Below are 27,485 nucleotides of genomic sequence, written 5' to 3'. Positions count from 1 at the left end.
CTCTCACCTGAGAAGGGCATACTTCACCAGTTCCACTTCCTTAACGTCTCCTAGTTCTTCTTTACTCGTTTTAGTAAGTCTCAGGGGCACACAATGCCCCATCCTTGGAGAACCCACTAGCCCTACACTTAAATCCAAGTTGTCATTGATGGCTATGGAGCCAGGCTAAATTCTCACATAGCATGATGCCCCGTGATCACAAAGGCTGCAGTCCATTCTTTGCATCCTAGGCGTAAGGGTGAATGAAGGTCTTGGAGCCCGAGATGGCCTGCCAGTGGTGAGGACCTGAGACCACAGAACCAGTGTGGCCCGATTCTCTCAGCTCTAATTTAAGCCTTTCCCTGCCCCAGTTTAGGGTGCTGGTAATGGAAAGTACACCATGGGGAAGAAATGGCTTGACTGCTGACACCAGGAAAACCGACCTCAGGAGATCGGTAAGTTAAGCCTCTCTTCACAGCACACATACTTCAAGCTCCTAGTGTGCACATTCTGGGGGTTTCATCATCTTGTACATGGGTTTCCATGGAGTCAACCGAAAGTTTCTTTTCTGGGTGAGCAGGGATTTAATGATCTCTTATGCAGACTCCTGCAAAACAATACTTTCCAGTAGAGACTGCAGCTGGACGTGCGTGTTGAATTAACTTTGCAGGAATAAGAGAGAAATGCAATTGCAGCAGCTGCCCATTGCCAATGTGAAGAGTTCAGCCAGGTAATACTATTACCACAGCAACTGATCAATACTCAGGACACGGGAGCTCTGCGCTCACGTCACCTTAGCACTCCGATGTGAGATGGAGCTCTACAGAGTTGCAGAATCAGGAATCCACATCCCCCAAGAGACCACATGAATTGTCAGGGGCAGACTTCCTCTTCTCCCTTAAAGTGCTCATTTTTTATTCAACAGAGAAGGAACTGGTGAGACGCAGTCTCCCTGAAGCCCCCCACACACATCCACGGCCAGCGAGAATGCTGCAGCTAAGTGTTTAGCACATTCTGCTCTCCCTGACCCAGAGCCTCTGGACTCCCTGAACGTCCATTCTCAGGAGGGGAAAGTATTGTGGCCAACATGCCTTGGACATGAACTTGGCCTGGTTGAGTGGCATGGATTGCTTCCAGGCATTGATGTTTATAAAAAAAAGGATTTAGAGTTTTCTGGTGTGTTTTTAAATAAAAATAGGAGAGGAAATATAATAAAAGTAATATTTTTTCCAAGACAGAAGTGTTAAATGGCCCAGAGTGGCTTTGGGAGGTAGCTCGGTTTGCTGGCTGAGACTGGGTCCTTTTTGGGAACAGAGCTCAGCAGTGCACTGATAAGTAACTATCACCATCCCATTCTGTTCTCACCTCTGCCACGTGAGGTGGGCCAACAGTCACACTCATATCACAGACAAGTAGCTTTTAAAAGCAGGAAGCTGCCAGGAGCGCTGACACACCTGCAATCCCAGCGCGTGGGAAGTGGCAAGAGGAGAGTGATGGACTTGAGGCCAGTATGGCCTATATCAAAAAACAAACAAAACATGGCAGAAGACGGTTTTATGGCACCAGGTTCATATGGGTTCAGAAGTCTCCATCTTGCCTGGGATCCGGCCCCTGGGAATGGCACATGGACAATACAGCATCTTAGCACAAGCTAATGCACACAGTTGGAAGCTAGGTGATCCAGACAGGCGGACAGCAGTCTGTTTCCCCAGCAACCGGCATCAGACGTCAATGGGAAAAGAAGCAGAGGTCAACTGCATGAAGCTTGGACACAGCACTCAGCAGGTAATGTGAGCTCCAACGGAAGAATCTGAGGATGAAGGGCATAGCCTGTTTCATGTATCAAGTCTTATCAGACAGGCTTATGTTTGAAATGCATGCGGATAGCTGCAAGATGAAGCCGAAGGTCGAACGGGAGGGAATGGAGAAGTTCAGGTGACTCCCAGTCAGTCACCAGGTCAGTTCATCAGCTCTTTGGGGTAGAGAGTCTCTGCTCCATGGTAAGAGTATGCTAGTAACCTCTGAGATGATTTATGGTGCTAGGATCAGAGGTCCAGATAGACCAATAGCCTCAAGGCCTTGAATTATTTCTATTCCCAAAGCCATCATGGAGCTATAATGGCTCACCAAAAACCACCCTGACTGTCTGAGCCAGATCCAGAGACACAGAGACCTAAATGTCTCCATGGCACATAATACGCACTTGCTCTGTTGCCTCAGCCTAGGAGTTATACCCATGGTTCTCACCTTGACTTCCAACCTCTTGTGCTTACATAGGGTCTGAGGTCCAACAGTCCAGTGTGCTGGAGGACTACAGGAAACAGAAAAGTCTGAACTCGGAAAGAAGTGGAGACAAAGTTTTCATCTATTGAAGTTTGTTAACATCCTGGGCTGGACAGACTTGCCAGGAAGTCCCCAGCCAAGCAAATTCACACAATGGTTTTAAGTCCAAAGAGTCCAAAGGGCACTTATTAAAAGGCATCCTTCATGTATGCTCAATATGACGGAAGCCACGTGCCCAGGCTAACAGGTCTTGGGACAGTCACAAGTCACCATCCATCTAGGTAACATGTTGAAGTCAGTACAGAAGGACCAAGGACAAACCTTATAGGTTCAAGATTTTACAAATGGACAGATGGATGCCTCTAGATTTTACAAACTCTAATTTGTGAACAGAAATGATTATATATCATGATCTCAGTGAGGCTCCCATACTTGAAGCTTCTCCTGGCTGCACAGTGACCGCTCCATAAGCTGATGTAAGTGTTTCCACATGAACCAGGAATGCGCATATCCCCAGTGCCTTCCCAATGTGCTTTTGCAGGCAGCCACTCTAGGTGATGCTTTTGCTTGGAAAGAGTGTTTGCTTATCTGCTTCAACCAAGACCATGACTCAGAATGCAATTTCTAACCCTTTCCTCACACGGCCTATCACACTGAATCACACGAGGGTCTCTATGGTGGTTGATGCTCAAGACCCTTGTCCTCAGAAACAAGAAGGCTGCCATCCATAAACTGTATGCTGGTGAACAAGGCACCTAACCTGTCTATGTGTTTCCTCAGCTACAATGTACGACTTGTACATTGCCTCATGGGATATCCACAGAGGAATTCCTGCCAGGACTGCAGGAAATGCTGTGTGTATGGCCTACTGTTACTGTCAGTACTAAATAAACCTATGCGTGCTTGTGTGTGTGTGTGTGTGTGTGTGTGTGTGCGTGTGTGCATGTGTGTATGTGCTCATGAGTGTGCCTGTGTGTGTGTGTGTCTGTGCATGCTCGTGTGTGTGTGTGGCTGTGTGTATGTGCTCATGAGTGTGCCTGTGTGTGTGTGTGTCTGTGCATGCTCGTGTGTGTGTGTGGCTGTGTGTATGTGCTCATGAGTGTGCCTGTGTGTGTGTGCTCGTGTGTGTGTATGTGCTCATGTGTATGTGTGCTTGTGTGCATATGTGTGTGTGTGCTTGTGTGTGTGTGCTCGTGTGTGTGTGTGTGCTCATGTATTTTGTGCTCATGTGTGTATGTATTTTGTAGTAATATGTGATATAACCTTGCTAAATGACAAGTTAAAGTGTTGCCTGGAACAGGCTCTCCATCTGTGACCTAGACTGAGTGTCCTTGTCAGGCTCTCAGAATCTTGTCCTTCCTGTGCCTCTCTTAAGCTCACTCCATGTGTCCTCCTTGCAGACCAGAGGTCCAGCCACTGAGCACTTCTTGGACATAGCTGGGCAGTGCTCTTCACTCAGGGATGGCTTTGGGCCCTAAGTTCGTATCATTTTCTCTGTCCGAAAGACTCTCCCATGCACCAGGGTGAACACTGCTTCTTCCTGTTATCAGGCCTTTTTCTCTGATGTGTTATCTTCCTCAGCAAACACAGCCTTTCCTTGCTCCCTGCAGGACTCTGCTGTTGTCACAGCATGTAATGCCCCTTGGCACTGCAAAGTCACATCTTTTATCTTCTGTCTTTTTCCATTAGACGGTAGCAGTGGAGCCTAATAGTTCCTGGCGTGATGACGGCCCTGGGCAGAAGGTTCTCTTGCAGTCACCTTCACTCTTCATGTGCAGGAATGAAGACAAACACCTCCGTTTGTGATCAGTGCAGACTTGGTCTTTGATTTCAGCCTCTAGTGAATTCTTTAAATATATTCATGGCTCCATCCTGTAAGCGTTCGGCAACAGGACAAAATGAAATAAGCCCCAAGGAGTAGTGTCTCTGGTTGACTTGTGCAAATGTGCAAAAGCCCATCATGGCTGACTCTAACATGACAGTGATATCTGATCTCTCTGGTAGGGTAAGAGCGGGCTGGAGTACACACTGGCTTTGCACTGATCTCCAGAAAGACACGTCTTGGGAAATCCCGAGATGTGTACACATGTGTGTGATTATGATGCAAGAGTTTGAGTGTGTGCGTTTGCACCCATGTGTGAAAGCCAAAGGTTAACATTTTGGTTTTCCTTGATCCATCACCACTTTAGTTTTTGAAAAAGGGTCTCTCACTGACCCAGAATTCACTGGCTTAGCTAGGCTAGCTGGCCAGCGAGATTCAGGGATCTGTTTGTCTCTGCCTCACACCCCAATCAAGGTGGTTAAAAATGTGCTGTACCATGTCTGACTGTGTGTGTCTGTGTATGTGGTGAACTCTGTGCATGTGTCCTGCTCGTCCCACAGAGCTTAGGTTTCATGTGTGTACAAATGTTTGCCTTCTGTGTCAGCGTCTTGAACTCAAGTCTTCAAGGATTTCAATATGAGTAATTTTTTGGCAAATCCATCTTCCCAGTCCAGAATGTGAATTGAATAAGATAATAAAAGAAAACCAGCCTGTCATCATTAAACAAATGCTTCTAGAGATATCTCCCACCTCGGGAGGAAGGCGCAGCACTGTTCCTCATGAACTCCTTTCTCCCTTTCAACACTTTTGGGGACTCTACTATAACACACAACTGAGTTCTAAGCTTCAAGAAAAACATAGGCACATGGCTTTCGGGTTTAAAATACAATCAACATAGATGGTAGACAGACAGACAGACAGACAGACGGACAGACGGACAGACGGACGGACGGACGGACAGACGGATGGATAGATGGATGGATGGATGGATGGATAGTTGATATTCAACATTGAGGAAAATGTAGGGAAGTCACCATTCTCATCCTTTATGCAGAATAAAAGGGGAAAAGTTTTTGGAAGAGACTAGACAGACTCTATCAAAGCAAGAGTTATATGTTACTCCAAGTTTTAAAATATCTCCAACAGAAATGCACTAAAAAAAGGGATGTGTGCAGGGGTATTTTTCACCAGAACACCCTTCCTAAAAGTGGAAAATAAGCAAAGCATATATGGCCAAGAATTGTGAGACTGAATGACCCCGGGCAGTCAATAAAGAGGAATAGGTTTGTCATGGAGGAAATAATAAGTTGTCACCAAGCACCTGTTTGGATCAGGTCTGATATGTGCCAGCAGGGGAACATGCCTCTACTTCATCCCATCTGAGACAATAAGGGAGTTGCCCAAGAGTTAAATGTCTATCCTCATTGATAAGTATTATAACAGGGTCTGGGACATGGAAAAGGACATTGAAATATCATTCTAATCATCATTGTTTTCACCACCACCACCATAATCACCACCAGTACAACCATCACCACCAGTACCACCATCACCACCAGTACCACCATCATCACCAGTATATCCATCACAACCAGTATAACCATTTTCACCAGTGCCACCATCATCATTAGTACCACATTACCACCAGTACCATCAGCACTGGTACCATGCCACCACCAGTACCACCATCATCACCACTATAACCATCTTCACCAGTACCGCCACCACAATCCTCACCATTACCACCAACACCATCATCTTCATCACCAATTTATCACCACTCTCACCATCGCTGCCACCATGATAATCATTCCCATCACAGTAAAGTTGCCATGGTACACAGGGCACAAACTAAGAGTTAAGGTCAAAATGACGATGGGGACACGGATCATTTGTGAAGTTTACATTTCAATATACATCATACACAATGAATGCACGAAGACTGCATTAATAATTTGCATCTCTGTGCTTATGCACACTCCAAGCAGAAAGTCCTAAGGCTATATCCTACTGGGTTTTGGTCATCCTATATATATATGTATTGATAATTTATTGATTTAGGGCTTGAGAATCTAACCCATTCCTAGAGCCCAAGCTTGCCTTGTCAACACAGAGCCCTGGGTTTAATCTTCAGCACTGGGGGAAAAAGGAAAAATAAGTTTGTCTCTAGATTACTCTAATTATAAATTATAATTTAATTTACTCAGGGAAGGTAGCCCTCAGATGCACCATTGTTTGGTCATGGGCTCAGCCTCTCACAGCTTTTCTTCCTGGAAGTCTGGGTGCACGCCTCAGCTGCGTGGATGGCTTGCGTTCTTTCTTTCCAAAACTGGCACTTCATTTCTAGTATTCTCCATGTGAGATTGAAAAAGTCTTTTAATAACAACTCTAAAGTACCCTGTGTTCAAAACTGAGCTTTTAAATGAAATAGGCTTAAAAATCATCAAATGTGAGCAGAAGCGATGATATTGTTTCATGAGATTACAAAACCAAAATAGAGCAAAAAAATTTTCTGAAAAAAAATTTCCCAGCAGTGCAATGATCTTAGAAATGAAGAAAGGCAGCAAATCAGCTAAGCTGAGGCGGAAAGCGAGCCGTGGTGCTCGCTCGGAGAGGGACAGTTCCTGCAGACACCGGGGGCAGGGCGGGGGTGGGGGACACACAAAATGAGGTCCCACTTGACTCCTGGGCACAGGGTGAGCCAGACACCAGGAGAGGTCATCTCCCGTCCAGTCTGCCTGTCACTGTTCTGCAGTCCAGCTTGTCACCTTGGCCATGTAGTTTCCTAGCTCAGGTCCTGCTCCTGCCTTGCTGCCTTGCACCTGTCAGCTCTCGGTGACCACTGGGAAAAAGTGAGGTGGAGGCTAAAAGGGGGATCTGAACGAGCCAGCCATGCAGCTGATAAAGAAGCTCACTTCCTTTAGAACCCAGAACATCATCAGCCTTGACAATGGAGAGGCAGTCTCCATTTGTGGCACTTCTGTGGTGGACTCGCACAGTCTCCCCCAGTGAGGTTCCCAATGAATACTTAATCTATTACTTTCTCTTAAAAGGTTCCCTTGTCACCACCCGACCTCCACTGTTTCCCTGTCCCTGACCCTCCCCCTCTCTGTGTCTCTCTGTGTCTGTCTCTATGTCTATTTCTGCCTATGTCTCTATCTGTCTCTCTCTATCTCTGTCTTTCTCTCTCTGCCCCGTCTCTCTCTGCCTCTGTCTCTCTCTGCCTCTGTCTCTCTCTGCCCCATCTCTGTCTGTCTCTGTCTCTCTGTCTGTCTCTGTCTGTCTCTGTCTCTCTGTCTCTGTCTCTCTCTCTCTCTCTCTCATACACACACACACACACACACACACACACACACACACACACACACACACACACAAATCATCAAGCCCTCAATCTACAACTCCTGGCTTCTCAAACAGCAGAAAGACCCCCGACCTGGCTGATGTGTGTGGATGCTGCCATGTGACTGAGCGCTCTTACACAGAAACGACCTCCCCATGTCCCGGTGAACAGACTCCCTAAGCAGAGGATACTCTCATTTCCACTTGCGCATGATCACTTCCGGTTCTGGAAGCCCGGGCACTGGAGCTCCCTAGAGGAGAGGCCCATGAAACCAAATGACTTCTGTTTCCCCCACTCTCCTCCGTTTCAAAGCTTGAGCATCGATTCTCTCTCCAGTCAACATACATAACTCCCTGTGACAATAACGAGATGTGCATGTGCACCAAGGGGGGCATAGAATTTTTATCTCTGTAAAAATGGTACTAACATGGTACAAGCAAAGTTTTTGTTTTTTTCCCAAGGCTTTTACTTGGGGCAATATATCGTACATGTGGTTGTGGGTTTTTTTCCTTCTTTTTAATTTTAAATTGAGATTATGAACATATTTTATGCAGGTTAATATATCCTTTTCATGTAAAATTTAGCTGAAACCAGTTCTAGCACATTAACGACAACAAGAGAAATTCTCTGGCTTATTATAAACATCCTTCAAGAAACCTGAAAAGCATGTCCTCTGGAAATAATTTTGTTGGGATCTGGAATATTATTAAAATCCTCTCAGAACTCTATCACTGGTGCCTAGTGGGCCTCCGAGCTCTTTTCTACTACTGATCAGAGGAAACATCCTTTTTGGCCTTGGCAATATGTTCTGGATGGTGAAAACAGGGCTGGAGGAAGGGGCTAGGTAAACACAGGCCAGCCGCAGGGACCTGGCTGATGGCTTCATGATTTTCAACCATGCAGACAGAGAGAAACAGACATCTTTTGGAGTGGATAGCCTCTTCTCTCACCACTGAGCATTCTGATCTCTGGGTTTCCATGAGAGGAGATAGTTTACTGAAGACTTTTGAATGGGTAAAAAACTACTGACAAATTACTCAAAGTAGGTAGTTCCTACCATATAAAGTACCCCACAATGTGTTCATACACTCCGGGTGTAGGTATGTGGGTGGGTGTGCCTGTGGTTGGAGCAGGAGACCTCAAGGACAAGCTTTGTGGGGAGCGAACAGCTCTGGGAGACAAGGAAGGTAGCAGTGGTAGGACAGAAAGCCCTGGTCTCCGTGTTTCCAGGGGTGGATGCAGGGTAGGGTGGGATCCAGGAAGCAGTGACAGATGATGATGCCCCCTGCCCTCCCACTCACAGGAAGCCATGTTTCATGCCAGAGGCAAGAGGGAGCCATTGGAATATTCTAGTCAGGGAAATGACAGGGTTGGAGCAGTTTCGGGAAAGCCCCTAGGCAGCAATGCAGCGGATGGATTGGAGGGAATAAGACAGGCTCCACGAGACACTCTGGGAAACTCGTGGTAATTAAGTCCACAGTGTTTCTGGTTTTTCTGTCTTAAGCCTCTTACTCACAAGAACTCATTTTCTCTTTAGATAGTAGGGGTGGTCTGACCCCTCGGCAACCCTGCCCCGGGAGGCTTAATTACAGAGAGGAAGGTCTCAGGGGCAAAAGTAGAGAGGAGTGTAGGATGCTGAGTAGGGCGCAGTGGTCATCATACCCATTTAACCCTAAAAATGATTCTCACTTTGTTTCTCATTAATTTGGGGGTGCTACTAACCTCACCCCCTCCCTGATACTTTTCTGCCTTTAAACTTGATTTGCTTCCATATCAGCCACTGTATGTTATTCCCCTGACTCAATCTCTAAATCAATAAACTGGACTAATTAAAAAAAAAAAGGTCAAATACATTTCAAAAGCTCTCCAACTAATCGGACACAAGGAAGTAGTTAAAAAATTTCCCTAGAAGTATGGGATTTATATTCACAGACTTCCAAGGCAATGCCATGAGGGTGTTTGACCAGGATGAGGGGACTGCGGGGTTCCCAGAGGTTTCAGGGAGACTTTTTGAGGTTGAGTTACAAAACAAACAAGCAAATAGGTGCATCTGTTTCCAGAGTGTTCTGCAAGCCTAGAGAGTTCTGTTTGTTTTGTTTTGTTATTCTGGTAATGAGACTGGGGGCCCTAGGTCTGCTAGCTGTGTGCTCTGCCTCTGAATCCTGCCTCCAGGCCACACACAACTTTCTGAGTGTGTTCTCTCACTCTCCAGACGACAGAGGACTCTCTGTATTAGAATAAGGACTCACTTCGGACGTGCAGATGATGGGACAGACAGCATTGTCAGATGGCCAGGAAGAACCCGTGTGACCAGGGACCTCACTGCCAAGTTGGCAGAATTTGTTATTCTTTAAATAAGTGATAGGGAGTGCTGCTTAGATACCTTGACTAAAAAATGCCTCTCGGTAGCTTTTTTTCTGGTTTACCACTTCCCAAAATAAGCAACTACTTTCCTCTACTGTTAATTCCTAAAATAATGTGTTTCTCACAAGCCGTCATGTTGCCTTAGAAACATTAAAAAAGCACTCCAATCTCCTAATCTCTGAGTGTTGCAAACACTGGGATTCATGCGTGTCATCTGGTTGACACTATAGTCTAGACTAGTGACAGGAATCATAAGACACCTAGAAGAGAAGCTAGTATACAGTAGATGATCAATAAGTGAGTGAAGTCCTTATGTCAGCCTTAGCCCTTCTTCTCAAAGGAGAAATTAGATGAGTTTTTAAGAAGAAAAATGGTAGGGTAGCCAAGGACCCAGCCAGGATGTATCTCTTTACAGAGTATGGCAAACTGATCAGCAATAAAGGTAACCGGTGGAAGCATATATATATACATACATACATACATACATACATACATACATACATAATACATACATACGTACATACAGACATACAGACATAATACATACATACATACGTACATACATACATACAGACATACTTGCATACACACGTTCTTCATACATACACAAATACATGCATACATATACACAGAGACATATATATGTACACATAAAAACATTCATGTAGATACATATATATGTATCCATGAGTGCATGTGTGTATTGTGTGCCTCCAGGTTATTGTCTAAATTACCCATTAAGGTCTTCGTCAATCAACAAGTAGCTACTGACTTAAGTTTCAGCTACCATCAAGGCTTATTGATCTGAGAAATAAATATCGATCAAATTGAGACGGAGGTCAATGCAAACGTCCTGGGGCAATAAATCTTAATATTCATCCAGCTCTGCAGATAGCAGGCCTGGTAATTTTGTCTCTAAAATATTGGCTACACAGAGGCCTGATTGAGTTCAGCCCCCTTCTTTTTTCTTTTATGAGTTGTGATTGGTGGAAACTGGTATCAAAATTAACTTGCCTCTATGAGACATAGGTATAAAAATTTTAAATTCTTTACATCCTAAATAACCAACAGATAATTTTGTACTTAAAGAACTATTGTTAAATTTTTCAATGGGGCTGGAGAGACAGCTCAGTGGTTAAGCATACCCACCACCCTTGCAGAGAACTGAGTTTCAGTTCACTGAGTCACATGGAGACTCATAATCATCTGCCACTCCAGTTCCAGGGGATCTGATGGTTTCTTCCAATGTCTGCAAGCACTTGACTCACACACACATGTGCACAGGCAAGAAGGCAAGACACTCATATACATAAAGTAAAATAAATACAATACAAAAGGGAGAACGGTCTCATCAAACTAACCATCGTTTTGAGATATGTGTAGACACCTTGATGTACTATTTTGTGAGGAGCGTCCTGTGCTGACCATTTACGAACATTTTATTTCATAGTTTACTTTGTGTCTTCTCACAATCATGTAGGCTATTTTTCTATAAATTTTTATGTCAATAAAGACGCTCAAGGGCTGGAGAGATGGCTTAGCAGTTAAGAGCACTAGCTGCTCTTCTAGAGGGCCTGGGTGCAATTCCCAGAACCCACATGGCAGCTCACAACTGTCTGTAATTCCAGTTCCAGGGTATCGGGCTCCCTCTTCTGGCATTCTTAGGCACTGCGTGCATGTGGTGGACAGACAGATGTGCAGGTAAAACACTCATACACTAGAATCAAATAGAAACATATGTAATCTGTAGTTTGAACACTTGCTGAAATACGTTTTATTTTAATTTCCTGTACTGAGTCCCTGTCCAGGGAAGCTTGACAGTTCAAAGGGTCAGCAATGAGGCCTTGTGACGGGGACTACAGTCATTATTTTCAGTGCTGATGTTTCCAGTGTTCTGATAAGCCACAAAACCAAAACCCACTTAAGACAGCATTTTATACCCATGCATCCCATAACCAGGCTTATATTTAACGGATAAAGGAGAGGAAGAGCCTAGCAGGCTGTAGACTAAAGAAAGCGATTGGATTCAGGACTGGTGACTGTCTTCCAGCCTACTGGGAACCCCTTCACTCCCCGTAAGCGGAGTGACCATGTGTCCTCACAGAAGAAACTGGCCAATGAGGGACAAGTCTTACTGTGAGAACTAAACATGACGATATGTAGAACGCACATGCATGCACGTCGTGTACGCATATCACTGGAATACGTCCAGAGAACTCCAATACACTGCTGTCTGCTGTGACGGACATTGAAACAGCTTTAACAAGCTTTTTCCCTTCCTATACTCTACACACATTCATCTGCTTCACGGTGTTCGCAACAAAACAAATCACAGATTATTAACCACTAAAAACTACATGCGCATACTGATATCAAAGGAGTTGGTGAACAGCACAATGAGGGAAGAGGAGGCTCCCTCTTGCAGAACTCTAAGTGACAAAGACAAAAAGGCTGACGGAAATGCAAGGCCACTGACGCACCACGGCTCATGCTTCCTTGCACAGAGGCGAGGATGACGGCGAGCTTGGTGAGCAGAAGCCACGACACAGCTCTCTTCAATAAATATTAATTCATTGTGGTGGCAAACAGGTTCACAAATTCTTGATGCCTTCCCTTTTGAAAGGTTGCACCTAACCTCTTTTGCCTGCTTTGAGAGTGAACTGGCTATTGGGGATGGTTTCTGACACATATGGGACAGACAGAAAAAACAGTGTGGAGCCAGGGAGGAGTGACTTCATCACGAGTTGAAATGGGCCATCACGTCTAAAAGGTCACACCGAACCCTGCCCCTCCCTGACCTCCATCAGCTTCAGTTACAGGCAGTCAACCTGCGTCTGAAAACCTTAAAGGGAAAATTCCAGAATTAGATAATTCCTATGCTTTTCAAATAAGTTTCAAACTACAGCATTTTACAATTGCTCCATATAGGAACTGGCCATTGTGACTCTATGGTGTCTAATTTGGAAGCTAAACATTACCAGGGTTATGTGCGAAGAAAATGGAGCCCACGTTTGTCGGGTTTGATACAACCTATGGTTTCAGGATCTACTGCAGGGTGATGAAATGCACCCAACGTGGGACTGTCAGCGGAAGTGCTGTGTGGACAGCATGCTACGGTTAACACCCTGATCAAGCAACTTAGCCACCGGCTACGGAAGACGTGAACACGAGGGGCGACAGACATATTGAAAACTCGGATCCCTCAAAATGATGTCTGCAAATCTAAAGTTATTTCCAAATAACAAGATTTGACATATTTTCCTGGAAAGCTCCTCGGTGTCCTCTTCAGAGGGCATTATCAGATAAATAAACGCAAGCAGGTCCACTTTCTGTCTTACACCCTTCTGGTGATGACGCGTTCGCTCTCGGTTTTGGGAGGCAACATTAGTAGCGAGAGACCATTTCATTTGGATTCTCAGGGTGACCTTGCCATTCTGAGAGGTGAAGGTGGAGAAAGGCTGACTCAGAATCTGATCTGAGACAGACAGGCTTTGGGGACAGACGCCTTTAACACACTCTGAGTCAGGAGAGGTATTATTTGACCCTCGTGCTGTTTCTCGTGTTAGAGGAACTGCAACAACTGAAACAGTTACTCACCAGGGTGACTTTCCTCTGTGGTTTCAGCAGCTTTGGTTTGTGGAAAGTGGTGGCTATCGGTGCTGTGGAAGGACACCAAGTTTTAGCTTGAAATACTTCCAAGGCCTCTTAAGGCCCACCTTCTGTGGGCATCACAGATACCACGTGTGCAGACTGCCAGAGCCTTCCTAGTCCTGAGGATGAACTCAAGCTTCTGGAGTAGGTGTCCTTGGGAACCACTAACTGGAGGGTAATCACCCCCTCATCCTTAGACATGACACTGCCTCCTAAGGGAGGCCAGGTCACAACAGATCTGCACAACAGACCCTTGGTCAAGGCTGAGGCAGGACTTTTCCCGAAAACTCTTATCTCCCCTAGACCCCAAGGCAGTAGCTGACCCTCACCTAGCCCTGTGAGCTCATCAAGAAGAGGTGACTGTCCTAGCTTAACAGAAGCAAACTGAGCTCTCCCTCCAGTGTTGTGATGAGTCTTGACTGACTTAACTTGAACTTGGAACAGAAAGCCAAGTTTCATAGTCCCCAAGTGCAACCTGTATCTTTGGTAACTGAGACAGCATCTACCCTGCAACGACTGACACAATATAGAGGCATAGGTGCTGACTCTCTGCTCCTTCTCGCCCAAGGTCTCACACTTCCCAGCCTTCTTCCTGCCTTCCAGTGATGCCTCTTCTGACTTCTTCCACAAGGTTCAGTAGGATACCAGCAGAATCCAGTTAAGGGATAAAAATGTATCTTGTCATGTTAAAGTTTTCCCTTATAACTTTATATTTCAAATTTGTTGAGGCCAGTCTATCTAAGCAGTGTCTATCTGTAGACGGTCTTGGTCCTGCTAAGATTCAGTAGGAACTATTCTGTGCATGTTGCCTTACCTCAATGTCAATGCCCAAACCTATCTATATCCCACACCATCTCAGTTTGTTATGTACATAATCTAGTGGGACTGTTTGCACCATAGTAGCACTGAGTGATAAGTCCCCCTACCCCCATCCATCCATCTATTCCTCTGCCCTAATCCCACATTTGATTCTAGCCCTGCATTAACCAAGGTGGCTTTACTTAGGAAATCGCAATCCAGGTCCTTACCTTTGGCAGGGACCGCAGGTGGAACATCTGCCTTCTTCTTATGCCTCCTACCCTTCTGTGGCTGCAGTGGGGATAAGCTGGTCACACTGGTGACAGTCTCTCCTGAGCTGTAGAAGAAAAAGTCCAGATGAAGCCAAAGTCTATTCACTGCTGAAAATCAGAATGGGAAAAGGAACCAGTGCTCCCAAGAGCTTTTAAAGACTCCTGATGCAGGTTCCAAGGAAGAGCTACCTCCCAGAGAGACAGATAGTGGTTTGTATGGTCTCCAGAGATGCCAGCAAGTCTAATATCCTCCCTTGGAGAAGATGAAAATGACAAGCTGCTAGCTGAAGACTTAGGATGTGCTCCTCAAAGTGCGAATTCCCTGGAGAAACCAAGGACCAGCTTGCTCACATTATTTAAGGGTGTATAGCTTGAAACTTACTTTGACTGGGTACAGTCCAGCTTGGCTACTCACTGTGTGATTGGCTACTGACGAAGTCACCAAAAATGTACACATACTGGGGCTCGCTTTCCTAGAGCCAACATTTTTTTGTTCATGTCTTTGCATTCCATAATCCCAAAAGCAAGTAGCTCTTAGCCAAATAAGAAGGGATTCGGAGGAGCAGCACCTGACAGTCTTCAGGGTCCTCTGTAAGTCCAAGGGTCTTGTTTCTATGGTGCCTTCATCTTTAGGACATGCAAATGGGTCATGCCTGTCAGTCAAAGTCATGAGTCAGGCAAAGCAGTCAGTCAGTTGATCCTGTGGGGCCACTCCAGTATCTGTTTAGTTCTATGTGCTACCCATGACAGAGAATTTTGACACGGATGACAAGCCTTATAATAAAGAAAGCCAAAGCCCATGGGTCTAACCTGCTAAGCAGGAAATGTCTGAGCTAAGCTGCGCCCTGGTTCTTACATCAGTCACTTATCTTTCTGCTGAGGAAAGCCATACAAGGAAGAAGGGGTTAGTTTGGGTCCCAGTTTGAAGCCCTGCTCACTTGTGACAGGGAAGTCATGGCGGCATCCATAGTCAGGAAGCAGAGAGAGAGAGATGAAGGCTGGTGCTCAGTTTCTGTTCTCTATTCATTCAATCCAAGATGTTAGCCAGGATGGTGATGCCACCGCACTTAAGATGCATTTCCACCTCAGGGAAATCTCTCTACAAAGGCCCCCCACAGACACAGCAGAGGTGTGTCTCAAATTCTGAATACCCCCACGTTGACAATGATGGGTACACATCGCAGCCTCCTGTGTGCTGACCTTCTCTGCATGTGTAGAGGTCCAGAGACTGAGTAGAACGGTATTCAATCTTGTGTCAATGCTTTCCTATGGGTTCCAGCACCTCACGTGAAAGCCCACTGTAGAATCGTTTGTTCCCAGGCACGGGGTGCAGCCTGTGAAATGCGGTTCCCAAAAGACTCTCCCCCAACCAAGAAAAATCTGAGGTGTGGAACCACGATCAACTTCCCAATCACTGAACAGTCATTGGAGCAGTAATTAGCATCCCAAAGGAGTGCTCCAAGTGTGTAAACACACTAAACTCATCTTGACAGGGTACAAAGAGAGGCCACTTCCTTTCCCCTCAGCGCCAGAATGACAGCAGTCAAAGTTGAGTAAGCACTCTTGACAGCACGCAGACCTCTGAGTGCAACCTTCCCTGAGGGAAAACAGCTTACCAACATCTAACAAAATGACAGAGACTTGGTTAAGTTAAGTACAGTTATTCTTACACTAGTTCTTCTGTGGCTGGGAACAGAAATAAACCAGTGACCCATGTACTGAGGAGGTTAGATGCACTATGAAGAGAAAATTCCAGGTCTTAGATACATTGCTGAGAGAAAAATCTACTGTGAAACACCCCACACTTCATATCAAACTAGGGGAGACAAGATATAAGCTACAATGAGCTTTCCTATGTGTAAAGGAACTTAAGAAATAGTCAGGGGTTTGAGAATAGGGGACAGAGAATCACTGCTGGATACATTACAGTGATGCACTGCCGGATACATTACAGTGATGCACTGCCGGATACATTACAGTGATGCACTGCTGGATACATTACAGTGATGCACAAGTTAATGTACACACAGTCACAGGCTATTGAGACAACAGTCCTAAATATTTAAAACCAAGTAAATGAAGACTCAGTGTGGGAAAAAGTCCAAGTGTTCCCAGTGGGATTCCCCACAGATGGCTTATTTTCTTTGGGAACAGAACGGACAAGTGGTCATAGCTGCAGAGTTCGGGGAGCCCGCTGTGTAAATGCACAAATAGCAAAAAGGAATGTGGGTTTACAAAACTCTGACCGCCAAGAGCAAACAAGGGATTGCTTAAACAGACAAACACACAAACAGCCTGGACCCGTAGCCTTTTAAACTCTTGACATGTTTATTTCTTTTTCTTTTCAAATAAAAGCAGTCAGGCCTGAGGATTAAAATGGTAGTTATAGGCATAGAAATAAAAGGGAGTAAGCCTGTCATGACCAAAACATGAATTTTGTAAATATTTCCACAACTCTTTTTCCTTCTAAAAAAAATAAACCAAGAAAAACCCCCAACTATTTTTGGAATAGTTTTAGGTTCACAGAAGAGTTTTCCTAGCACTCTCATGGTCTTCATAGGCCCAGCTTTCTCCAATGTCAACTCCCCCCACCAAAACAACTTACCAGTTAACATCTGGAAAGCCTACGTAGGCTCACCAGGAACATCCACAGACTAACGGTAACACTAAGTAAGGTTCCATGGACTTGGACAAATACGTGTTTGCAGCATTATCGTATTATAGACAGTGGCTTCACAGTCCTAAGAGGTGCTTTGCCTGGTCACGCCATTCAGATCCTAGAAACCATTGATCTTTGCTTAGACCAATTCCATAGTCTGCCTGTTCCAGGACATTGCAGGGATAGAAGCACGTCATAGGAATCCTGTTCATACTGGCTTTTTTCACTTGATTACAGGCATTTAAAGATTTAAAGATCCATGTCTTTTTCTGGTTTGGTGGCATATATATATATATATATATATATATATATGTATGTATGTATGTATGTATGTATGTTTGTATGTCTATATGTGCATGGCAGCATGCAGGCAGACACGGTGCGGGAAAAGCCAAGCATTCTACATCTTGACCAGAAGGAAGCCTGTAGGAGACTGGATTCTGCACTGGGTGGAGCTTCAGCATATATATGACCTCAAAGCCCACCTCCAGTGACACATTACCTCCATCAAAGCCACGCCCACTCCAAGGCTACACCTCCTAGTAGTGCCACTCCCTATGGGCCAATCACTCAAACACATGAGTCTATGGGAGCTATTCAAACCATTAGGAATAAAACTACTGTGAGCAGGTTTTTATATGACTAGAATTTAACACTATGTTTTATACATCTTTAAGAAATTGCATTAAATTTCAATATGATATCTTTATTTATATTTAGCCTACATCTGTATATTTTCCAACGAGGAGATAAGCTATAGTTTACATAGCCATTCTCTAACATATGAACAACTGATTCGTTCTTTAACATATTTGTGCAGAATAGTTTCCCATTCTTAAGCTGTCATTTTTAAGTTTGAACCTGAAAATTGGAATTTCCACGTTAGAGAGGTCCATCTTCAAGGCCATGTTCACAACTGTTGTCAAACCAATTGCCAGCAAGTTAGTGCTGGCTTATGGCTGTCCTGTCCGTGAAGAACTGTCCCATGTCATGGTCTTTACCATTGTTTTTCAGTTAAACAAGAAACTTATGATCCTCTGGCTGCATATCTTTGATTGGCACAGAGGGTGGCCACGGCCTGAGTCTGTCTCCCTGCGTCCTCATAAATGATTATTTTCTTCAGACTTTTCACATAGGTTTGCAGAGATCTCTTCCATCAAACTGACACAATTATTGCAACATTTTTTCCCAACCCTCCTTTGGGGTGGTGGTTTGAATATGCCTGACCCAGGGAGTGGCACTATTAGGAGGTATGGCTTTGTTTGAGGACATATACCACTGTGGGTGTGGCTTTAAGACCCTCATCCTAGCTGCCTTCAGCTCTCAGCTCTGTCTGCACCATGCCTGCCTGGATGCTGCCATGCTTCTGCCTTGAGGATAATGGACCGAACCTCTGAACCTGTAAACCAGCCCCAATTAAATGCTGTCCTCATAAGAGTTGTCTTGGTCATGGTGTCTGTTCACAGCGGTAAACCCTAAGACACCCATTTATCCTGGACTTCCATTAAGTTCACAGTTCTCTCCCCTTTCTGCTGAAATCCTTTAACAGTCTTTCCATTTTGCCTCTGAACTCAGATAGTATCCCCAGGACACCTCACACACAGGAGAATTAGATGTTTCCATTTCCTTTTACTTGGACTTCATTCTTTAGCTCTTTCATGTACATTGTGAACATCATTTCTATGAACATATGCCACTATGCCCAGGGCTTTTAGAAAGCTGAAAAGGGGGTTGGGGATTTAGCTCAGTGGTAGAGCGCTTGCCTAGCAAGCGCGCAAGGCCCTGGGTTCGGTCCCCAGCTCCGAAAAAAAAAAAAAAAAAAAAAAAGAAAAGAAAGCTGAAAAGGTTCTGTCTTGTCACCATCCTTTTCCTTCAAAACAGCAAGGCTGCGTGCATCCCACTAAATTTAGCTCTAATTCAGAGTTCAACAAGATTCCAAGCACACAGTGAGTCATCTTGGTGACATGCGGGCCACACTTTTCTCTCTGAATTCCATTTCTCCCTTGGAGCCAAGCCTGGGAAGACTTTTCAACTGTGAAAACCCACCTTATGATTAACTTACAAGAAAAGCTATGCTACATCTCCGATCGGAACAGGGTTCCAGTTTGTCTCTGACACAGAAGGCAAGTGTTATTGGTGGCAGTCAAACCAAAAGTGATGGAAAACCAGGCCCGGAAACTCCCTCTAAATTAGAGGGCAGCGCAGTCTGAGAGATGTGCTGTTTGTGGGGAGCTTGTTGTTAAATGGGGTTGTTTTTCTGGCTCCAATGTGGGAGAGGCAGGAGGCAGCACATGTGGATTGAGTATCTTGTAAGAGATACTATCGTCCCTGCCAGGTCACCTCACGAAGTCTCTGTCCCACAGGGGCAAAGAACCACTGTTTCAGAACTGGCAGAATCTTGATCTCGTGAACAGATGTTGAAAATGGGGCAGAAGATGAAGCTGTAGTTGCAGACCTGATTCTAGATAAACCATTCATTTCCATGGGCCTCTACCCATCGGTCTATAAAATTGGGTGACCAGTGCACGCCAGCTATCCCAGGCGGCCATTAGGACGTCAGATGCAATAGTGTGGATTCAGTAAGTTGGGGCATTGTATTGATTGCTTTTCTGGTTGTGACAGGAACAATTTGAGACAGGGAGGATTTGTTATGGCTCAAGGAGTAAAACAGTCCACACCAAAGTGGGCCAGGAAGCAGGGTGGGGGTGGGGTGACTTGTGCTCAGACCTCCTCCCTCTCAGCCCATGGGATGGTCCTGTGTGCACTTCCGGTCAGTCTTCCCCTACAAACACCACCCTCCCCCTCCCAACACTCCACAGGCAGAGATGTGTTTCCATAATAATCTCCCAGCTGACCCTAAATTTGGTTAAGCTGATGAATAAAATTAGCCATCACAGGCATACAAAGTCTACATACTTCAATCAGGACTCCAGTACATGCCAGCAGTGTGGACATCTCACAATGCTTCACTGGGAGTATGATGTTGCCACTAGGGTGGCATGGTGCACTAGGGTGGCATGCCATGGTGCTCATGCTTCAGCCCTGAGGGGCAAGTTTCAACTTGAACACCAGTCAGAAACTTTTCTGCCCAGCATAGTGTGCCATGTCCTGCCCTGACGTATGCTTACTCCCCCACAGTGACAGCAGAATCCAGCCAAGTGCAGTGTAGGACAGACCAGACAAGTAAGGAGAGAAAGACTGACCCACTGACTAAAACATCGCCTCCCCAAGATGCTAATAAGGCTTGTGACCTCGATTTTGCAGGGCTTTGAACAAATTCTTGCTAAACTTTCTTTTATTTTCCTTTCAGAAAACAAAGTTAGTAGTAATTGCTATGTCTGTGTCTGTTTGGTGGCAGCCACTGGGGAATGGACAAGGAACTCAGGTAGGAAATCCAGACTTTACTAAGGCCTAGGCTCTTCCGAAGGAAAGGAGTGGACTTCCATCCAGGTGGTCCTGATCATTAACCCTGAAGCAAGGACCTTGGCACCAGCCTGGACAGGAAAGAACTAGAGAACGAAAGCAGAAAGGTACCCACTCAACCCAGATTAGACCAGCTACCCTGGGATAAAGCCAGCTCCTTAAAGAGCTGGTACCAGAAAGTAGCATCCATTCTGGTATGTTTTATGTTTGTGCTAGATTGAGTAAGGCGGCTCAGACTTCTTCCCTGGTAGAAGGAGGATGGCTCAGCAAAACTGTGGGAGTCTTGAGAGATGGAACTGTGCTTGGTGCCCAAGACCAAAAGTTTTTCTGGCTCAAAAATGAGCAGAGGAGGACAGCTTGTTCCTATTCAGGAAATCTGGGATGAGTGATGTCACCTACCCAAATAGTGTACGTGGTGGAAATTCTGTGTCTCTTCTTGAGAGCTAGGTGCGTTTGGGAGAACAGAGAGGAAGGGGGTAACACCCTACCACACACCAATCTGACTTCACCAGAGCACTAACAGTTAAGCCTTCTACACCCAACCACAGCCTCCATTGCTAACTAAATGTGACATCAAATCACGATTGTCATCCACAGCATGGCTCCCTTTAAGTTGCCCTGTCCACCAAATGGCCATCTTGATACCGGCCACTATGAGACATGCTAGCTCTGGGAGCTGAGGAGCTCCCATGGAACCACACTGTAGATGCTAGTGATACTCTTGGTTCCAGACCATCTTCCTGTAGCAACTGACCATTGTGACGCCTATGTCCCTTGAGGTCTGTCATTTCTAGTCTTCACTGAATGAGCAGCAATTTCTCATCCCTAGGTAGAGATGTCTGTCATGGGTTACATGGAGGTTTGTTATCATCTGAAGTACGACAGCTAGAGACCAAAGATCTAGACACAGTGAGTCCCTTAGCAGGTGGGGCTGAAGGAACAATGTTGCCTGGGCTCTGCCAGCATCCATCTAGGTCTCCTGAGTGCTTCTTACTTCACAGCATGGTGGAAGGTTTTACTTTAACTGACCTGTCCAGAAGTGTCCACCTCCTCTATTTCTTGTCCTGATGAGCTGAATGCTCAACTTGTATCACAGGAAGGATCTATCTGTTCCTTTACAACTGACTCTCTACTCACCTCTTCAAGGTCATATACATCCCACACGGACTACCTGTACCATGAAATCTTTTTATAGAATCTTGAAGAACTACTAGTTTCTGTAGCCACAGTGTCAACTCTCTTGTTACTTTTAGGACAATAATCAATACTCATGACTACAAGAGGACCCCTACCCTCAATACCAGCTACCACAGATGAAACCCAAGAGCTCCTACAAATGGGACAACTTTTCAGATGTTTCACTCTAGGCTCCAGAGCCCTCAACTGTCACTAAAATACACAAGGTCAATTGACATTGTGCCACTTAGAGGAGCCAGGAGCTACTTGGAGGTTGTGTAACTTCAATTTTAAGCTAGGTAAATAGTGTCACCTTGTCATGGCCTTATACCATGACACACCTAGCATCTCACACTGTCAGACTCATGACAATCACTTGACAGTCACCTTAAGTTAGGTCCCCTAACTCTGTAGTTAGTGTGAACTCTGTTCTCAATGCATGAGTTGAAGTAAGGCAAGTCGTGTTCTGTATGTGCCAGCCTGCAGCCATTGTCTCCAGATTCTCACAGTGTCTGGCAACCATAGAGCACTAGTTGTTTCTGCCCTTCCTGTGACCTATTTGTGAGCACATTCTGAGAACCAGGATAAAATCTGCTCCTTTGTGAGCTGGTTGCCAAAGCCTTTCCTATGCACAGCTTCCCCAGGACCATTCACAAATGGGTCACATTGTCTACGCTCACTGTTAGCTCAACATACAAAGTGGTTGTAGAGCCACTGACGCCATCTTGCTCCTCCACCACCTACCTGTTCATGAATGCTACAACACACACTTTGTCAGACAAATACTTTTCGTTTGACCATAAAACATCTGAGTGCTGACTTGTAGGATCTTAGAGATTCTGAAATTGCACCTCCACCTCACTGAGACCCTGGCATGTCACCTACTGAGCAAATCCCTCACTTCCATTGTCAGGGGGATGTTTAAAACAATCTCTGTGGGTTCAGAGAAATATGGACAATACATTAAATGAAGCTCAAGATAACCATGGTCTGTAACTCCAACACATCCTAACTACAATTTGTCTAGGAGACAGTGAGCATCACACACTTGGAGAAAGGCTGGCTCAGGAGACATGATGTCTCCTCCTGTGTCTTCTTTGTGAGCACGCACTGTCTTATATCTAGGAGATGGCCAACCTTAACTCCCAACACTCTCTCTCTCTCTCTCTCTCTCTCTCTCTCTCTCTCTCTCTCTCCCTCCCTCCCTCCCTCCCTCCCTCCCTCCTTTCCCAGCTTTTTAAATTTGGCCAGCACCCAACTCCAAGTAATCGCAGAATTTTGTTTTAAAGCTGTTTTAAGGGGGGACTTTTTAGAGCCATTTCATATAAGCTGCTGTTGCCTTTGCTGACCTTTCAAGGGGAGGCATGTTAAAAACCCCACAGAACGTTGAAGCACTTGCTTTGTTCTGGGACTTCTGCTTCCTAAGGACACTTAGTGAGAGGAAAGGAAGAATCCATTAGCCCTAAAGGCCAATGCCACACCTCCCAGGCCAGGGCAGCCTCTTGCCTCAGAACACAATCATGATAATAAGCTTTACTTTTCTTCTTTGAACTTTTCTTAGCAAGTCACGGTACACCCTAGAGTCTCCATCATGCCCCGGTCACTTGGCAAGATCCTTTTCCCTGTGGCCACATTGTCCTCAGCACCAGCATGTGGCCTCTTTCTGAGGATCCCTCCCTGCCTAAGGGTTTCCTTTCCTGGCTCCTGGCCCTGGTCTGGCGATTTTTGCCATTTTCCCTTTAGAAGGGAGTGGTCAGAGGACAAAAAAAAGGACACTAATCATCCCCCAACTTGAGGCCCATGTCCCAGTTACCACAGCAGCATCCAAAGAGGGCACCAGGACTTGGGTCTCTGTCATGAAAAGGATGGGCTTAAGTACCTACACTACAAGCCCGGGACACAGTCGGCTTAAAGTCAAGGTGACAGAAAGAATGGACTTGTTCTCCAGCAAAGCACTGCAGGAGAGGGTGAGGACCACATGAGGTCACATTAGGCTCTGACCAGGAGGATGAGCACTCCATGGAAGATCCATGGTCAGGCTTGGCCCCGCCATGGTTTCAGGTTGAAGGAGGAAAATACTTTTTACAAACACATAAGTATAGTTGATTCAGCAGAAAGCAGTCCATGGTGAAAGTTTTGGGCTGGGTATCCACTACAGCACTGGAAGCCACCACTGTGGCTGGCACAGAGGCAGAAATAACATTTAGGGAGAACTCTATGACTGTGGTAGTTTGAGTGGAAATGGCCCCATAGGCTCAAAACAATTGCCCCTATTGAGAAGTGTGGCTTTGTTCGAGGAAGTGTGTCACTGGGGGTGGCCTTTGAGATGCTCAAGTTAGGCCCAGTATGTCTCAGTTTCTTACTGCTGACTACAGATCAAGGTATAGAACTCCCAGCTACCTCTTCACCATCCTGTCTGCTTACATGCTGCCACACTTGCCACCACGCCTCTTGCCATGACAGTAATGGACTAAATCTCTACACTGTAAACCAGCCCCACTTCAATGTTCTCTTTATAGGAGTTGTTACGGTCATGGTGTCTGTTCACAACAACAGAAACCCCAGCTAAGATAATGACCCTGACCTTTGGGTAATAGTTTAGACCTTAAAAGTCTGCTGGAGGCCATGAATTAAGTCTCAGTCACCAGTCTATGGTTCCATCAAGATATGGTAAAACCTTTGAGAGGCAGAGCCCAGTGAGAAAAAATTAGATCACTGGGGACACAACTGTAAAGAGGACATTGGGATCCTGTCATAGCTTAAATGTGAAATGTGCTTTACAACCTATATGTCCGAACATTTCGCCTCCAGCTTGTTGGCTCTGCTAACGAAGGTTATGGAACCTTCTGGAGGTGGGGTCTTGCTGGAGAATGCACGTTACTGGGGCAGGCTTTGAGGTTCGAGTTTCTCTTCTCTCTCTGCCTGTGGATTGCTGGTCCAATGTGACAGACTGGCCTCATGGCTCTGCTGCCATACTCTCCCCGGGAGGAGTGCGTCCTCTCTAGACTATACTCCAAAGTAAACACTTCCTCCTCTCAGTTGCTTTTGTGGGTTATTTTATCAAAGGGAAACCAACAGATGAATTAAGACTCCACCTACTCCTCCCTGCTCTCTTTGCTTCCTTGCCACCATGGGATGAAAAGCTGTGCTTTGCCACAGCTGTCCGTGCTGCCTTGCCACAGACCCCAACGGAACATGAACCTTTCCCCATATTTAGTTGACTTCCTCAAGTACTGTGTCATGGCAATGGAAACGTGACTAAGACACGTGTATATTCCAGGGCTAAGGAAGACCAAACTCTAGTCCACCGAGGAAGGATGGCATCCCTTGCTGTACTTTTTGACCCAGTAGCCACCAGCTTCAAATGTGACTGCTATAAGGGGAGGATGAGGAGGAGTAGAGAGAAGGATCCAAGACAGGAGGAGCTGCAAGCTCTACATGAAGCAGAGCCTGGATGAGGAGAGGCTGATAGGCTGGCCTTTCTGCAACTATGACTGCCCCCGCTGTAACCCTTCCTCCAAATGACAGACCTGCTTTACCCTAGTCCTAGGGCATGAGGGAGGCATGGTTTTACAAATAAACAAGCAGTTTTGATGAAACATAATTACTGTCCAGTGCAATTTATAGCACATAATAAACAATTTGGTGCAGTTCATGAACCTACAAAGTTGCGCGATCATCAGTACAGTTTTAGAGCACTGCAATCACAGCCCCCAAAGTTCTACACTTGGTCCATACCACATTAATCACAGCCACAATTAATCCCCACGCTCAGCCTCAGCTATAAGCAACCATTACTCTATTTTCCGTCTCCATAAATCTCCCTGTTCTAAGCATTTCATTAAAATAGCACACAACTGTAAACTTTACACCTGGCTTCTTTCACTCCGTGACACTTTGAGAATGGCCTATTCCTGCTCTGCTTCTTTGCCAAGTGGAAGTTTATCGGGTGGATCTGCTGAGTTTTGTCTACTCTCTCACCAGCCAATGAACACATATGGATTGTCTCCAGCTTCTGGTTATGACGAATAGAGCAGTTGTGAATGATTCCACCCAGATCTTTGCGTAGGTATATGTTTCCACTCCACTCGGGCAGATCCCCACAAGCACAGTCTGTGGCTCATATTAAAAGTTGCACCTTAAGAAACAATCGAACTTTGTTCTCCAGTGGCTGCTCCGGTGAGCAGTGTACATGGTGCAGCCTCTGCACATCCACTCCAACACTTGGCGTCATCTGTCTCTTGGACTGTGGGCATTATGGTTGTGGTGTGCTGGGATCACACTGTTATTTAATTTACATTCCTCTAATTAATGACTAAAGATATTGGGCATGTTTCCACACACTCATGAACCACTGATACATCTTTAGGGAAATACCTGTTCAGATCACTCTTGCCCATTTCAACCGTGCTATTTGTCATTTTAGCATCCGGTTGGAAGAACTCCGTATCTGGAAACGTGTTGCTCACCACTTACCTGACGTGCTAACGTGCCCTCTTATTTGGGGGATCATCTTTGCATCTTTATAAGTGACACTGTGCGAGAAGTGTTAGACTTCCAAAGACACAAGCATTTTCTCTTGTTTTCTTTGGGAAATTTTACAGTTTAGGCTATTATATTTAGGACTAAGATTCTTTCATTATCCTGACGATGTAATTGAGTTTAATTATGTTGATACCGGTGCTGTAAGAAAAGCTGTCTCAGTCCACGTTTCTGCCCAAGGTTGTCTGTGGAACACACACCACTTGATGAAAAGTATATACCTTCTATTTGGAATTGTCCTGGACCCTGTCAGAGCTTAGCATGTCAGATTACACACAGAGGATCCCTCTGGATCCCTTGTATCCTCTAACTTCTGTACCACGGATGCTCACCTGACTGCTGTGCCTGTGTTTGCACTGGTCTCTTACTGTCGAGACTCATAAGACTCATAACAGAATGAATGGTGCCTCATTTTTTCATGGTTAGAGATTGCCCTGCTGTTGTCTTGCTGTGGCTTTCAACTTTGATTCACTGTGATCAAATATTATATCGTATGAATCCGTTTAATAAATTTGTTCAAGTTTGTCTATAGTCTAGGATATATCTCAGTGAATGTTTTATGGGGCCATGAAAAAAGAAGATATCCTTCCGTAGGTTGGTTATTTGAGATGGACCAACTGGGTCCAGTTGGTTGACTGTATTATTTATGTCTTCAGTGGCTTTGTAGGTTGGGGACCTAAGCCAAGTCTATTGGTTGTTAAAAATCACCAGGGATTTTTCTGACTTCCCTAAGCTTTGTGTCTTTGCTATCTGAGTTCTGTGTCTCCTTTGTTTGATGCATATGCAACTCAGGACTTTGTTTTCCCAGGGGTGGCTCATTTTATCATCTGATGTCCCATCCGACCCCTAGCAAGTGTTTGTTCTCGTGTTCTACTTAGAGATATATGGTCTATGCACAGACCTCTTACTGTGTGCTATCTTCTCTTCCATCCGTTCGCTTTAACCCTACCTATGTCATGTGTACGAAGTGAGTTTCTATTAAACAGAATACAGTTGGGACACATATTATCTACTATGCCCGACTTGGTGATAAGACAGGTGCTATGAAAGTATTTGTTATTTATTCTCTTTCATTTCCTATGGTTTTGTTGTTTTGTTTCTTTATGTGACTTGAATATATTTAAAGGGTTATATTGATTTTATATAGGTTTTTTTTAGTGTTAGGGATAGTTA

The 27,485-nt window shown here is 45.2% G+C and overlaps 1 protein-coding gene across 1 annotated transcript in view; it reads right to left on the bottom strand.

Moving 5' to 3' along the window:
• Nucleotides 1-27,485, bottom strand: part of Vstm4 (V-set and transmembrane domain containing 4) — a 79,927-nt gene that overhangs the window by 9,326 nt on the left and 43,116 nt on the right. The window contains exons 6-7 of the mRNA NM_001029920.1: nucleotides 14,471-14,577; nucleotides 13,389-13,450 (exon numbers count right to left, since the gene is read on the bottom strand). Coding sequence (NP_001025091.1) covers nucleotides 13,389-13,450; nucleotides 14,471-14,577 — 169 coding nt within the window. The remainder of the gene's footprint in view (nucleotides 1-13,388; nucleotides 13,451-14,470; nucleotides 14,578-27,485) is intronic.

The sequence above is a fragment of the Rattus norvegicus genome, chromosome 16 (assembly GCF_036323735.1).
Source record: "Rattus norvegicus strain BN/NHsdMcwi chromosome 16, GRCr8, whole genome shotgun sequence".
In the NCBI taxonomy this organism is placed as follows: Eukaryota; Metazoa; Chordata; class Mammalia; order Rodentia; family Muridae; genus Rattus; species Rattus norvegicus.
This window is presented reverse-complemented; position numbering and strand designations above follow the sequence as displayed.